The sequence below is a fragment of the Toxorhynchites rutilus genome, chromosome 3 (genome assembly GCF_029784135.1).
Source record: "Toxorhynchites rutilus septentrionalis strain SRP chromosome 3, ASM2978413v1, whole genome shotgun sequence".
Lineage (NCBI taxonomy): Eukaryota > Metazoa > Arthropoda > Insecta > Diptera > Culicidae > Toxorhynchites > Toxorhynchites rutilus.
Window position 1 is genome coordinate 86851941 of NC_073746.1, and position 17081 is coordinate 86869021.

Here is a 17081-nt window from a genome sequence, read left to right on the forward strand (position 1 = left end):
TATAAAAAGCTTCAGGAAATAGTTTTAAAACACTAAGAAGTTTCTCTTTTTCTTCCGTGTTTAGGTGATCGGTTCTAATGCACCGTCCTAGTTCAATTTTGGCTTTATCCCGTTTCTCATTTGTGAGAAAAGATTCGGGAGAAACCTCTTCAAAATTATGAAGCTCTGTAAATAAGGCTTCTTTGTCTATGCAGACCGTTACTGGTTTATCGCCAGTGTTTATTAAAAGAAAAGTGGTCACACCATCTCGAGCACTGTATACCCCGCTAGGTATGACGACATCTTGTCCGATCACAATATCGTGTTCTATTAGGAAGTCTCCCTCCTGAAGCCGTACTGGAAACTGCTTCACAAGGGTTTCATTTTGGTGGAAATTCAGTTGCTCCTTATCGGGGAATTTTTTCTTCAGCGGTATTCTAGTACCATTGATGGTGATTGTGTTGAATACCGTATCAATTATGGCCCCTATAGATCTCAATGATTCAAAACCAATGAGTCCATCAAAGTAATCATGAAATCGGAATAGAAAGAATTTTTGACTTGGCACACCTTTGGTAGTATTAAGGAAAGGATTCAAATACGTGAATTAATTAATAAAATGGGCGCCACTCACATTTTTTATTTTATGTTGTGGCCCTGATGCAATGCCTTTTGTGGGGACTAACTCAGGGGTTATATAATTTTTGTTGGCCCCCGTGTCTATTAAAAATTTCAATGGTCTACCTGATTTTCTCGGGACCTCTAAATACGGGAGGAAATTGTTCCCTACTCCATTATTTGTTGGTCTGGGACCATACAAAAATTTAACTCTTCGTGAGTTTCTTCTACTACGGGTGGCAATATTATTTCTTCATGATTTTGTTCCGGGGCACAGGCGTCCTGTGTTTGCTCCCAAAACTGTTCATAATTTTCGTCTGATGTTGCCTCACAATTATTCACTTGTGCTTCTCGTCTCTGGAAAGGCACCATTTGTTTCAAATGACCTGAGGGGTCGGGTTTAATGTAGGGTGCTGTCGGTTTTTGGAATTGGGGGTTTTGTTGGAGAGGTTTTTGGTAATAGGTGCCTAGGAAAGGTGGTCTTTGGTATGGGGGATTTTGTGCAGGTTGTCTTAGGAGTGGAGGATTTTGCGGCTGAATAGGCCTAGGGTAGGGGAACGATGGTTTGAAACTTGTGTGCACAATTGGTTTTTGTGGAGGCGTTAAAATTTTTGGGAATTTTTCCCGTCTACGCTGGGTAGCGTTATACTGATCCAATGCCCATTGAAATGCCATCAAAAGCGTATTTGGGCGAGATGTCCTTGTTAAAGTGGAGTAAGGCTCATTTAGCCCATCCACAAAAGAGTTCAATATCATGTCCTCGTAACTCTTAGAGAGAACTTTTAAACATGATTTAGTTTCATCGTCCAATAATAATTTTGCCACGATATCGGACAGTAGTTCCCTACACTCATTGTAGAAATCTGCTATACTTTTCGTACTCTGTCGTAGGTACGATATTCGAGTGACGAGAGTGCCTAAGTCTCTCTTGTCACCAAAGTATTCTATTAATACTAGTTTCATTTCTTCCCATGTCGTGGGATTGTTTCTTGAGGCCAATGCGTCACTAGCCTCATCAATAATTTTATCTCGGATTATGCCCACCCATAGTGCCATAATCTGAGCAACGTCCGCTTCTGCGGGCAGTAAATTTTTCGCGAAACCTATTTTGCTTTCCACGGAATTGATCCAAGTGGAGAGCGATTTTTTGTCTTTACTATCCCCTCTATAGGGAACAATCATTTTGATTGCGTCCGGTATCCGAGGCGCATCAAACCTAGCCGCTGTTGTTCCCGCTGCGCTTGGCGGGGGCGGGTTGGTGTTATTGCTGCTCCCCTCTGAGGCTCTTGCTTCCTCTAGGGTTGCAATCTTGAGGCGTTGGGCCTCTAGTTGAGAGCTTAGCTCTTCGATTAAATTTTCTAATGTTTCTAATGTCATGCTTCTGGTTTTCATGCACAATAATCTTATTCTCACTATTAATTCACTTATTAATTCACTTAGTAATTCACTTATTAATTAATTAGTTTGGGGGAAGGGTGTTAGAAGAAGCAGTTGGCGTACCTATGCCGGGTAGCCAGATAGTAGGAAGGCGAAAGTTTTAAATAATGAAAAAAAGGGTTACTCACCTGATATCACCTAGTAAGCCGCTAGTGATTCCGATGATGGAAACGCCGGATCTTTCCAAGGCGCCAACGAGTTTCACTCACTTGTTTTGGTATCCCACCAAAACGGACACCGGACGAACACGCACACAATATTCTTCTCAAACCGCTTGATATTCACTCAAGGATGGTATCCAGAGTTCACTCGCGACAGCCCTGTACTTGATCCGCGCCGACTGCGCCAATTACGTCCCGAGGGTTTTCGAAGGGTTTTTTAAAAAAGAACACGCGATGTAATCACTACTTGGTTGGAACAAGAACTGACTCTAATTTATTTTTCACACGTTTATATATGGGTAGCTAATCTAAATGGAACTTATTGATAAAGCACTTTCTGGGATTCCTAGGTGTTATGTTCGGCTCGCCGTCGCTCGTGTATGTCGAGTCTGCATTCTTGGTGCCGGTGCTGGCTCTGGCGTCGGGTTACGGAGTGCAGAATTGTGTGTCTGTTGACTTGTTGCCTGATTCTAACGATGCCAATGATGTCGCTATCTGTTGTTGTTGTTGTTGTATTTGCTCGAGCCTTTGCGATATGTGTTGTTCCTGGGATTTAGGGTTGAAGTCGGTTGCCTCGGTAACTTATATATATAAATGGATTTCTTCTGTCTGTCTGTCTGATTCTTATGGACTCGGAAACTACTAGGAGGAATGGCTTGTAGAAACTTGTTCAGAAATAAGTCCAACTAAATCTAAACATTTTTATGCAAATGACCATTTGTTACATATTATGTAGAGAAGAGGGAGTACTTCTACCAAAACTTATCATTATAATATCAGATAATTTTCAGACACAATTCTTGTTGTAGATTTTTCAACCACTTGCAAATAACATGTTTCTCCGTTACATGGAATAAATGTTTGATACAGAAAATATGATATAATAAAGTCAGACCCCTCCCCTCTTCTCCCCTTAGAGAGGATATATATATATATATATATATATATATATATATATATATATATATTTATATATATATATATATATATATATATATATATATATATATATATATATATATATATATATATATATATATATATATATATATATATATATATATATATATATATATATATATATGATTTTCGGAAATTTTGAGTAATTTGTATAATAATTCTATATTGAATATGAACCCCATCAATATGGGTATCAAATGAAAGGGCTTGACTAGCAGAACACAGTTATTTATGAAAAATGCAAATCTAAAATGGCCGCCACCACAAGATGGCGCCATACATATTTTTTCACAACCCCAACAATATGGGTATCACATGAAAGGGCTTGACTAGTAGAATACAGTTATTTATGAAAAATGTCCAAAAATGTATCAAAAGAAAGTTCTCGACTAGTAGAACATAGCAGATAATGAAAAATCAACTTTCAAGATGTCCGCAGTCTCCAAACAACTAATTACTTTTTGAATGGTTTCATTCAGCTTGACCTGTTTCTATGTATGTTTGAATGTTTGTTGGGTTGTCCCAGATTAATAGAAAATTGACCCCGTTCCTGTTGAATGATTTATCTGACATATGACAATATGAAGTATTTCTGATTTGGAACATAACTTTAGTTCTACTGTCGTTATAAAACTGCGTATTCCATGATCTTGAAGAATTCAATTTGCCCGCTGAATGGCCGAATGGCTTGATTTGGAGAATACACTACACTATGAACAACATAAATTCGAAAAAGGTCGCCGCCACAAAATGGTCGACTATGTATTTTTTGCAATCCCCTCAATATTGGTATCAAATGAAATGATTTGACTAAAGGAATACAGTACAGGTCGAACTCGATTATATACAATTTTGGACTCGATTATATTCAGTTTGGAAAAAAATATTTTTTTTATATTTCAAATATGGATTATTTCATGAAGATATGTAACTTTTCAACGTTAAGGTGAAGTTTAAGTGGCTATTACATGTACAGTAGGGTAAAAATCGTGATTTTTGAAGATTTTGCTTGAATTTTCACCAGGAATTGTTTATATCGATATTGCAGCCAAATTAAGAATGATAGAAGTTGTGCGTCAAAGAACAAATAGTGGAGCGGATAAATAACTCCATTTTAATTGATAGAAACAATCTAGTTTAATATAAATTTTTAGGATAAAATTAATAATAACACATAAATCATTATTAACTTTTAAGTGTTTCACTTCCAAAATGTTATTAAAATTCACTAATTTAATTGTTCCACTACTATATCCTGTACTAAATTTTCTTATCTTTCAAATGAAAGCATCAGAATCGTCTTCTGTAGCATACTTTTTAATGTAGAGCCAGTTTGAAGCAACAGAGTCCGAAACAAAAAAAAGTTATGTAACTCTGTCATTGTTGAAATTCGAACATATGCGTAGGAGGATTTTTTCATCAAATATAATCGTCTATCACCTCCTGAGAGAATCTGGATAATCATTTTTTATTATTATTTTTTTCATGTGAGAAAGGTGTTTTCTGACTTTAAGGGGATGAATCAATAATCAAATTCCTCTTTTATTTTCAAAAAACGAAAAATACATGCAAAAAAACAAATAAAGAAAAAAAATTGTTTTGACTCGTAGGAATGGCGTACAAATGGATTGAAAGCTATTTATACGAGAGAACTCAAAAGACTCGTTTTAACGATTCTGTTTCCGATCCCATTGGCAACTCACTCGGGGTGCCGCAGGGAAGTGTTTTAGGGCCCATTTTGTTTATTTTATACATAAATGATCTGCGACGAGTCTTACGATACTGTGACATTAATTTGTTCGCGGATGATACTGTCCTTAAATTTTTATTAAAAAAAATTTAAGAAATTTAAAAAGAAACCGCGGAGCACATAGACTAAGATTTGCATTCTCTGGCTCAGAAGAATTAATTACTTGACGATTACTTTACTCATCCTTAAAACTTTAAACGATATGCTGCCTCAATATTTTTGTGATCGAATTGAAAGAGGAAGTGATGTTCATAGATACAATACAAGAAACGCGAATGATGCAAGAACACCCAACTTTATGTTTAGTAGGTCGCAGAACTCGTTGTTGTATAAAGGTATTTTTTTTCAATTCGATGCCCAGAGAAATTAAACGTGCGGCAACAATGGCAGAGTTTAAGAAAATGTGTATTTCACACGTAAAATCTGTTTTGTAAACTGGTTTTACCAATTATTTCTAAATAATTCATTTATGTTTCCAATTGATTAAAAATTATAAAATTTATTTACAGGTTTAACTACCATGTTCGTACTGATGATGATGAAATTTTTGTTTTGTTTTGTTAATGTTTTGTTATTGTAAAAAAATGATCGTTGTCTACGGAAGTTTGATCCTAGCGCGCGTTTGGTGGGGCTGGATTATGTTAAGTGAATACTGGCAGAACACTGATACCTAATGAATTTTTTATGTGGGGTCTGAAGTGGAAACTGAAATGGGGATAGCTCATTCAGAATTGTCGTAAGGCCTGAGGTTGAGATTATTATTATGTTAATGTCGATACGGATAGGACCATTGTTTTTCTTTTACAGTTTTTGCCTATTTATAATGTTCGATTAATAGAATTTCATGCCTGCAACAGAGTCAGTTCGCTTTAATTTTGGTTTTATAATACTGTTCTCTTAATTTGGTTAAACATTAATATTATTTATATATTATCTAGATAAATCGGCCAGTTCAAATCTTTGTAGGGGTATGAGGTGGGTCATCATCATCATCATCATCAATAGCTGGATAGTACACCGATATTTAAAAAAGGACTTTTTTCAGTATCGTAACACTGTGCGCCGGAGGGTGTTCGATCCATTGATTTAATTTCTATAAATATGGCACCAGAAGAAATTCGTAGAAGACTAGGATTACTTTTAAGAGGACAACTATATGTATAAATTGAGATGAGTTTTTTTTTCTGTTTCCATGTTCAGTTTTTTATGAATGATAACTGGTCTGCAGTCTATAGTCCAATAAACATCAGTAGTATGAAACGGCAAGTAACTAACAACTTTTTTTTTCTAGGGGAACAAAACGGTTACAACATTCCGGAAATGATACCGGTTCCCGATTTACCTCACTGGCTCTCGGAAGACGGTGCTCGACAGATGAACGAAAAGGCTATCAATGACAAAATGTTACCCGAGCACGCGAAACGGTTGCTCTGCGATGCATACATGTGCATGTATCAGAGCACGGACGTTATGATGTATCGATAAATTATCCCTTTTCACTCCCTTACCTTACTTTACCTTCCTCACAATAGATTTTACTTCTAAATAAAGAAAACGTTTCGACTAGAAGCAACATTTGCAATATGGAATTTAATGATGGTATGGTTTTGTGAGAAGATTATGAAAAAAAATTTGCTCTTGTAGCTATGAACCTTCCAAAAAATGTGCAAAATTTGAAGCAACCTCGCTTAATATCATTGGAACCAAACTGAAACAGCTGTATTGCGAAACGTGAAATGGCTAGAATTGTGTTACTGATAATGTAATGTGTGTAGTGTGTAATCACCACAAATATTGCAACAAAAAAAATTGAATCGAGATTTAGTACTAAAACCAGACAGAGAAATATATATTTACATACCTACAAGTTGGAAACAGTTGGACTGCTGAAATAAAGACATATTACAAGTGAAACGAAATACAATACACGAACGGTAACTAACACCAAGGTTCAAAACAAATATGTGAGAGGATATCTTTCGTAGTTTGCAAAGGAAAAAAACGAAAACACACAAACATCACAATCATAAGAAGTGAGTATTTGAATTCAAGTAGATTAAATGGGCCAGAAATCAATAGAAATTGCTTTATATGTTTTCATAGTTGTAAATTGATTGAAGCAATTGTGACGATAGCTTTATTGAGAGTTAGTAGAAAGAGAAAAACCAACAAGAAATATATTATATTAAGAGAGAAAGAGAGATCACCCAGCCGATGCCATCGCTCACCATCTATCTCAACATGGTTGAAAGGGTTTCGTGTTTCAAGGTGGGTCAATACTACGAATCAGGACTGCTCCGCACGGAAGACTCTAGCTTTATTATGATCGCTCAGCGATTTTTGCGTTAGTTGAATTGCGAATCTATATTTAACATTTGACCGAGTATTGAGCATACCGAACAACTATACAGCGAAGGCAATTCGATTCCGCTTGTGACCGGAAGTAAGAATGAAAAAAAAAAATAATGACAAAAGTGTACCTATAGCTTAAATCATCGATTGCTTCAGAGGCAACAGCATAATTTGTTATAATTGGAAACAATGCAATATTACTTACTAGTGGAAGAAATAAACGCAATAGCGAGATTTATCTGCTAAGAGGTGGGAAATATTCTTTACAGTACACTTTCTTGAGAACCGTTTGCGCTAGCGAATGTTTGAAGACAAGCAGGACAGTGAACTACTATATTGCGTTTAACACGTCCAACTTGTTGGATAGACAACTCCGTACCTAGTCTTGATAAAAATGAAACTCGAAATACTGACAGTACGATCTTCTATAAAAGTCCGAAAATCCTACGCGTACAACCGTAATGAACGGGTATGGCACACTCATGCTTAGAGGGTTTGTATCACTATAGTGCAATTCCAAATGAAATCGTCCTAAAAATGCAGATTTCAAAAACATGTATTTTTGATTCGAATGAAAGTTTGTATTCCGTTTGAGTTGGAGGAAATAATGATTTTTCCAATTTTTGACCCAAGTGTAACTTTTGAAAAGGGCGTATCGATTTTAGTAGGAAAAACCTTTGATAACTTATATCTCAAAAACTATGAGTCGTACCGCAATAATGTCTTGAAAAAAGTTAAAGAGTATTGATGTTTAACATGAAAAAAATATACACTGAGAAAAAAATTAGTACTCTATATATTATTTAGAAAAAAAATTATTTTGCAATATCTAAGATATGTACTTTTTATTTTCTTTTATGTTTTCATATGAAATAGAAGTCATGTTGAAAATTCGAAAACCCAAGATGGTAAAATTATTTTTGACAAACTTTGTGGAACATCGATTTTTTATTAATTTTTATGTTAGCAATCATCTTTGGCCACAAATTGTGAATCCTGATGTGATTTAAAACAAAAAAGCTCATTATCAATCTTCTTCTAAATGCAGCCATTCTCGAAGAACTAAGAAAAAAATCCTAATTTATTGTCCTTTTAATAGCAAATAGGCCCTTCTAATATGTTTGTCGTGTTATACCGTCATGTTCGTGAAATTTTATTTATTTAAGGCATTTTAGCATTTTAGCATTTTAGCTGTAACAGAGCCGAATTTTAATCGTGTACATGTCACATGGTTATCATATCTATAATTAGCACATTACACAGTTGCCATTCGCCAGTATTCCTTCTATACCATTACATATGGTGCATTCACACAGTAGCCATTTAGGCGTAAGGGTATTCTTTCTGTTCTTCCATTATCCAGTTCGACCACCGGACAGCGGAGACAGTTGATTGATCATTGTTGAGTTATTTATAGAACAGTAGCCCGATGTGTCTGGCAGAGCAGAGCAGTTGTATGGATGAATCGATCTTATTTCGACCGTGGATCGATCTCCATCGCTGATGATTGTTGCGTGGACGTAGCTATTCTGTAACAACACAAAGATGGTCAATGAGGGCCCTGAGTTTTGAACTCATGATCGATCGCTTACTAAGCGAACGCGCAACCAATGTGGCTACGGAGACCACCTATATACATCATTATGGTGATAATATATGTTTAGGAGTTACGTTGAAAAACATTTGAAGACATGTGGTATAATACATAACAATCCAGTCCATCGTGGTATACTTTACTCTATAAGGAAGAAATTTCTGAGCATGAGGGTATAACACGACAAATATATTAAAAGGCAATAAATTAGAAATATTTTATTAAATATCTCTGCATTTAGAAGTCTGCATTATCAATGAGCTTATTTGTTTTAAATCACATCAGGATTCATAATTTGAGGCTAAAAATGATTGTCAACATACAAAAATTCGAACTTTCGAAAATTCACAAAAATTTTATGTTTCACAAAGTTCGTCAAAAATAGTTTTACCATCTTGGACTATTTTTTAAATTTTCTACATGACTTCATTTTTTTATGAAACAATTAAAAAGTACATATTTTAAATATTATTTTTTTTTCTCAGTGTATTTATTTTTTTTCTCAGTGTATTTTTTTTCACGTTTAAACATCAATACTCTATAACTCTTTCTAAGACACTATTTCGGTACGACTCATAGTTTTTGAGATATACATTATCAAAGATTTCTCTTACTAAAATCGATACGCCTTTTTTCAAAATTTACACTTGAGTCAAAAATTCTCAATTGCTGTAGAAAACTCATATTTCCTCCAACCCAAACGGAATATGTACTTTCATTTGAATCGAAAATACTCATGTTTTGTCATTTATCGATTTCATTTAGAATTGCTCTATAATTCTAGTGTAGAAATTTAAAAAAAGAAGACATTCAAGAATATGCCATTGCACAATGGCCCAAGAAGTGCATTTAAGTGGAAATTAGCATCTAGAGCTCGACAGTTATTCTCTAGACAAAAACTGTCTTCGACAAAGTTGTTACATATCATAAGAGCGCTCATTTTCATGTTGTCAACAATAGAGTGGCCAAAATTTTCGAAAATTTTGACAATTCCCGCACAATTGACACACATTTCCCGCGGATCACCTTTTGATAACCTTTGTTTTAGAGTATACAAACGTTATATATTGGGCCTGATTTTCCTGCGCGAATAGAATGTGACAGCAATGAACTCCTCCAAGTCACATAACCCAGGTCACCGTATCGCCGAAGGCGATTGGCATGACATGGAAAGTTCATTTTGGAGTAAAATATCTAATGAATGACAAATGGTGCAGTGCTCATTGGTATATATGTTAAAGCTTGTGTTTTTTGCAAAGGCTCTTTATAACATTACAGTGAACATTAATGTTATAGTCTTCTCACATAAAAGCCATCAAGATAAGATATATTTATTATCACATTTAAATAATTTTCAAAAGCTAAATTTTATCCATAAACTTTGAGCCGATAAAAATGATAAAGCTGTCAAGGATCTTGAAATTGTACTGTTCGAATCTGGTGTGCACGCATCTCGCATCTATCGTATGGTTGAGTTGGGTCTTGGAATCGATGAGGACGAAGCTATGAGCACAGACGATATTCCAGCCGCAACTACTGGTGAAGATGCTCCTCCACTAGTGGATGACACCGAAAATTCCTCACACATGGAAGAAGTTGATTCAACATACACGATTTTTAACTACTTAAGTAGCTATACGTAATTTTTGACAGTCTGATTTATGTTTTTGGAGAAAGGAAACGGTATGCGGAATTGCGTTTCTCGTATCAGTTAGGGTCAACTATTGTAAACTTACATTTTAATTTGGTTCCGCGTTATAGTGGCTGCAGAAGATGTTTTGTCCGAATTTTCACAATGTAGATGATGACTACATCTTTGAAGCTGGAGTAGCAATTGCCCGTTTGGAACGGCGAATCGAATCGAATCGAGAGATCGTTCAAATCCTTTGAAAATGCCTAACGCATTTTCGTAAGTTCAATCCGATTTGTTACACGTAACCTGAAATATATAGGGTCGGGGAAAAAGAAATGTCGTATTTCTGATCGAAATTTGAGGTTTTATTTAACATACTTAAAATTATCCAATTTAAGTTAAATATGCGCCGTTTTGTTCGCAAACTTGTTGCCATTTAGAAGACAACTTCATTATACCCCCCTCCTTATTTGCAAAAAAAACTCAGACAGCCAGTTTTCGCAAGCCTCTTTTGAGGCCAATTTAGTATCACCAAGAGCGTTTTTCATGGACCGGAAAAGATGATAATCACTTGGAGTCAGGTCCGGACTATACGGTGGGTGCAATAGGACATCCCATCCGAGCTCCCATAGCTTCTGGCGGGTCATCAAAAATGTGTGAGGCCGAGCGTTGTTCTGATGGAAAACACCACTCCTATTGGTCATTTCTGGCCGCTTCTGGTAAATCGCCTACTTCAAACGGTCAAGCTGCTCACAGTAGAGAACCGAGTTGAGGGTCTGGCCATAGTTGAGCAGCTCATAGTGGATGATTCCCTTCCAATCCCACCAAACACACAGCAAAACCTTCCTGGCCGTCAGTCTGGGCTTGGCGATGGTTTGGACCGGCTCACCGCGCTTCGACCACGACTTTTTTCGCTTTAGGTTGTCGTACGTGATCTACTTTTCATCATCAGTTATCATTTTCTTCAAAAATGGATCGAGTTCGTTCCGTTTCAGCAGTGCATCGCAGGCGTTGATTCGGTCTAAAAGATTTTTTTGCGTCAACTCGTGTGGCACCCATACATCCAGTTTTTTGACGTAGGACTACGTCTAACCGGAAGATATAGCTTGAGTTTGAGCTTGGGTAGACTGTACAATTCGTAGTTGCTCTCCGTGATTGACCTGAACCAACCAAATTGCACAAAGAACACACAGAATGACGCTTGGGACTAGCAAATCATTCTCGTTGTGCAATTTTCGGTGATTCGAGCTTTGAATGGTCAATAACGACGCCGGCCACGTCCTTACAGTCACCAGGGGAAGGGAAGGAATGTTAGTATGATATTCGCCGCCCGAAGGCCAGAAGGGTCGCCTCTATAGCGTGGTTCCCTAGCGTTTATCATGGAGGGGATAGTTGTTAGTGGGAAAAGGTATGAATCAGGATTCACTGTGGTAAGTGATGTGATTATGTAAACGCGAACTATCAACTACTAGACGAAACGAAGTCTCGTATTACAACACGCGACAGAAATTATCTCTTGGTATCCTTAGAAGGAAAGCTTGTGAAATTAATCGTACCGGCTATGTATTCAATAATCTATCGCACGTACTCTCCATCAAAATTAAATCGCGACGGCGGAGAGTTGACTGTGGGAAACCTGAAAAGGTAACCTTGAGAACTCCTCTAAAATAAATCGATGCGGCGATATATTCCGTCATTCATGGTCCTTACGCCTTATAGAACTCCAATCGCAGCGGCGGAGAGTTATCTTTGGGAAACCTGAGAAGGTAACCGAAAAAACCCCTCCAAAATCAATTAGACTAATAATTAAAAAACAAAGCACCTGTTCACAATCGAGAATACACTGCCTGCAGAACATTCGAATTGACGTCACTGGCTTCGTTCCTAAATTTATGTATCAATGCAAATTAGCATAGTTATTTACAGACACTATAAGTACAACAAATTATCTAAATAAACACAGTGAAACCGTCCATATATGGTCAATATTCAAAGTGTATTTTTTTAAAAATTTATTTCTAATATGAGATTGTTAATCTAATGAAACCAGTATGCGTCTGTGATCATAATTATTAAAAAAAACCGACACCCATCAGTTCTAGATGAATCAAATCTCGCAAACGACCAACGGTAAAACATCTATAACCCTTTCCTATGCAACGCATTTTGTATTTTCCATTTTTCGAATTTACATCCACAGCTACACTATCTGAAGGACGTTCGTATATGCGATGATAAACTAGCACATTTCACAAAGGATAGTACCTCACAAATGTTTACAATAGACAAATAATAATGGAGATTTAAAACCGCACCTAACACGAGAATCCGTGCGTTCTATCCGAAGCCTTTCTCAACCCATCATCGGCCATCCGTTCTATATTAATATAGAATTTGATCGATTTTCGCAAAGTGCGCAGAATAAGAAGGTAGTAGAGAAAAAAGAGGGGGAGAAAAGAAAAATCAATAATGCATGCGATAACTTAGCTTAACCGTCCATCTGTTATCCGAGCCTGAAACATTTCAATCAACCGTGATATCATCACTGCTCAATAAAAGCACTAACACAGATGTATTGTCTGGATATCCCCGTGAAACATCATTTTGCCTATTTTGCAGCGTTCGACGCAGCATATTAGTACACTCAGCCACATGCACTTGACGCACACCGATCCTGGATCAAATTAGAATACACACGAACACAAATACCCTTGCTCAAATAGAAAAAAAAACAGGAATGAACAAGTCCGAGCATGTATGCACCCGTGGAAATGTACACGGATGGATAGTAGAAAATGCCTTTATTGGCTGTACAAAATCATTCTAAACGCGCACTACCCTGAAAATTTCGAAGGATTTCCGCATCGAAGTTACACACATTACACTACATTTCACAAATCTGCATATTTTCCTACACATAATTCTAAACTAACGCGCAAAGTAGAACAAATCAAATTTTAACCGAAGCCAAATATGTGCTAAGAAAAATCAAACGAGGAGCGACTCGAAACGCGTGCACCCTCGAAGACTGCTCGACCGAGACTCTCTACGTCTAACCGGAAGATATAGGGGTGAAATGAAAAACTAGGCACTGAACAAGTAGGAAAAAATGCAAGATTTGGAACGCTTATAACTCGAACATTTCTCAATAGATCGCAAAGGTGTTTGCATCAATTGATAGGAAATATATCTACGCATCTATCATAACGAATAACATTTCATTTTTCATGAGATAAACAATTGAATAATTGTGAAATATCAAGCATTGTCCAAATGCACTATGTGCCCATTTTTGATCGGTCCATTTTGTGCTCCTCAAATCGTATCGACCAAAACGGGCAACCAGAGCAGCAGCGAAATACAATGAAGCACGATTGGAAAGGAAAAAGAAAAAATATAAACGGAACATTGGTCGCAGTCTCACACATGCGTAATTCTCGAGCCAGCCAGTCAGCTTAAAAATCCCCGCTCCGCTGCCGTAACGATCATTCTCATCGAAACCGTGCACCACATCGTTTCGCATTCCATCACATCAACAAACCAACACAAGCATCCATGTCTGGACATGACAAAGGAGAAAAAGTGAAGGGAAAGGCAAAATCCCGCTCGAACCGTGTTGGTCTCCAGTTCCCCGTATGTGTATCCGCCAATTGCTCCGCAAGGGTAGCTAGGCCGAGCGCGTTAGTACCAGTGCACCAGTCCACCTAGCCGGCGTTATATAGTTTCGGCCGCCGAAGTGATCGAGTTGGCTGGTAAAGCTGCTCGCGACGATAATAAAACCCGCATTCAGAACACAACACATTCGGTTCGGTGGACATCAAGACAAAAGGCAGTTGCAGCGAGGGGCGAGTGGCAAACGCAATCGCAAAACGGCATCAGGTAGCACAAGAAAAACGTTTGATTTTTATACAAACTTCTTTGGTGGCAAATCCAAACAAGGTGGCATCGAGGGCGTTCGAAATGGTTTTTTTTTCTAAGTTTTCTAAACCATTCCATAAACAAGGCGCTTTTCAGGGCCATTAACCCTTCCAAAAAAGAGTTTAGGAAATACAGTTCAATGCTTTCTAAAACAATATCCAAAATAATAATAAAACACAAATTGATTTTTTCTTAATTTGTTTGCCAGGATATGATGAGTATGTGAATTTGGCAGTTGTTCTGAGCTTATTGATGGTTGGGGATTTTCCTGATTATTCAATTTTCACCAATTCTTAAATTACTTCTAGATTGAAAGTACAGTAATTTACATTTAGCTCGACATTTAGCTAATTTGACGGACCAGTAATGCGACATATTTAGTTGGACATTTTTGTAAACATAGAGTTCGGGGTCCAAATTAGGATCCCACATTGAAAGTCGACACTGTACCACTGTCACTGTTCAATTACAGGTTTAAATCGCCTCCAATGCTACACTGACACTTTACTGTACAACATGTCACAAGCTGGATGGGAGAAATTTTCCAACTGTGAAAGCTGTTGCGAGAAAGCGAGAGGCAAACGCAATCGTTAAACAGGAAGGTTTAGCCGAACAAGATGGGGATATCAAGTGATAACAAAACAATAAACTCTTTAGATTAAAGATAATTTTGTGATCCTGAAAAGGACCCTTTTTAGTCTGCATGTGAATCCAACGAGCGAACAAATCGTAATGAATGTATTTTTTTGCCATCGCTGCCTTTTAACGCTCTTTCGTTCGTCTCGTTGGACTCGCCCCTTTGGCTGAGTCTGCCGATTTGTCTCTATCCTGTGAGCGTGTACCGCTAAAGTACAAAACGCGCGGATCCGCTGAAAAATATATCATTCTCTTTCAAACCGTAAATCAGTGTGGTTGTATGGCATCGTTTCACATCACATCGCATCAACGGATTGGTGCCGGCGCACCAGTATACCTAATAGCGGTTATAGAATTTCGGCCGCCGGAGTGCTCGAGTTGGCTTGCAAAGCTGCTCACGACAATAAGAAAACCCGCCTACAGAACAGAGCACATTCGGTTCGGTGGCAACAACTAGTTTCAGCGAGTGGCAAACGCAATCGCAAAACGGCAGCAGGTAGAAGAAGGAAAAAGTTTGTTTATACAGACTGCTTTGGTGGCAAAACCAGCCACCGTAAAACACGGCGCTTTTCAGGGCCATTAAACCATTTAAAGAGGAGTTACTAAAAGTTATTCACAATACCAATGCATTCTAAAGATACATAATATGATATATAATATGAACTGATTTATTTTGTTTATGCTTGTTTTTGAACTTATTGGTGGTTGGCGTCTTTTAAATTGATCATTCAGTTTTCACAAACCCATGCATGGTTCCCGAATTGAAAGTGGCTTCAAATTACAACACATTGTATGCAGGATGGCATTCACGAATTTTCTCGGTAGCAAAAACTGCTTTCTTTGGTTGATAACTGATATTGAAAATTGACTGAGGTTACATCTGCATTGTATAGAAACATAACTAAGGAGCTTATAGCTCGTCTATTTCTCGACAGATCGTAGAGTTCGTCTCCAAAACCTCAGTTCTTTTTCATTTTTATTTACATTGTTTGCGAAGACTACAAATCTTACAATTCATTCGTTTCCGAAACCACAGTTTAAGGTACGGTAATGTGCTCAATAGCCATCATTTTGATTGTACGATATTTGCATACGCCGAAAGATGACCGGCGTAGAACATTTAATAAGTACAAAGCCTTCAGACAAAAATCAAGAATCAACTATAAGATAGTGAGAAAAAATTGAGAAAGTTTGTAAAAAAACGCAAAAACACAACACCAGAGGTTCTTTTCAGAACCCCCAACATGTTCATAAAGAGTAAACAGTAAACTAATCCATTTTTCAGTTAGATAGGTAGGTATTCACGTAGGAGAAGAAAATAAAACAATATATTTAAAATATATATTTAGCAAAAGCTGTACCCTTTGTATAGTCCTACGTCACTCCGGTTATGTCCCCGACATTACCCACTCATCTTTTTTGGAATCTAATCTTCTGCAAATGGTTCCAAACGGTTTTATGGTCTATATCCAGTTCCTGGCCAATCGAGCGAGTGCTCACATGCCGATCTACTTGGATGATTTCAACGATTTTATCGGTTTCTACGGGGTGTATCTTCAACAGCCACTACACCAGAACGAAATCGATCAAACCAACGCTGTGCTGTGCGAATCGTTACAGTATCGGGTCCAGTTTTACTTCGCAGGTAGTAAAAACGTAAAATATAGCGAATTTCTTGCTTGGTGGACTCCGTTTTTTACGCGCTATAACTTGAAACTGAAAAGGACGATCACAATACTGTCAAAACGACACTTGTAGCACAGATTGTCGTCTTTAAATAGTCGTATAGTATGACCCGATGCGATAAGTACAACACAAGATATGTTTAAGTGTTGCCATATATTGACAATATACGACATTTCTTTTCCCCCAACCCAATATAAAATTCTATCATAAATGAAGTTAAAAAAAATCGCACTCACTTTTTGGCTTCCATTGTACGTATTAGTCGATAACAATTGAGAATTCGTCTTCAAAAGTCACAAAAAGGCACTACAATCGTCCACGAGAACTGGGTGAGTGTTTATGAGTTCATTCACGGTA

At 37.2% G+C, this 17081-nt stretch overlaps 1 protein-coding gene across 7 annotated transcripts in view; it reads left to right on the forward strand.

Moving 5' to 3' along the window:
• LOC129774694 (ubiquitin carboxyl-terminal hydrolase CYLD) overlaps positions 1 to 7503 on the forward strand; it is a 33501-nt gene extending 25998 nt beyond the window's left edge. For all 7 annotated transcript variants that reach the window (XM_055778563.1, XM_055778566.1, XM_055778564.1 and 4 more), the window contains one exon: positions 6197 to 7503. In XM_055778563.1, coding sequence (XP_055634538.1) covers positions 6197 to 6390 — 194 coding nt within the window. In that variant the 3' untranslated portion in view covers positions 6391 to 7503. The remainder of the gene's footprint in view (positions 1 to 6196) is intronic.
• The last annotated feature ends 9578 nt before the right edge of the window (positions 7504 to 17081 follow it).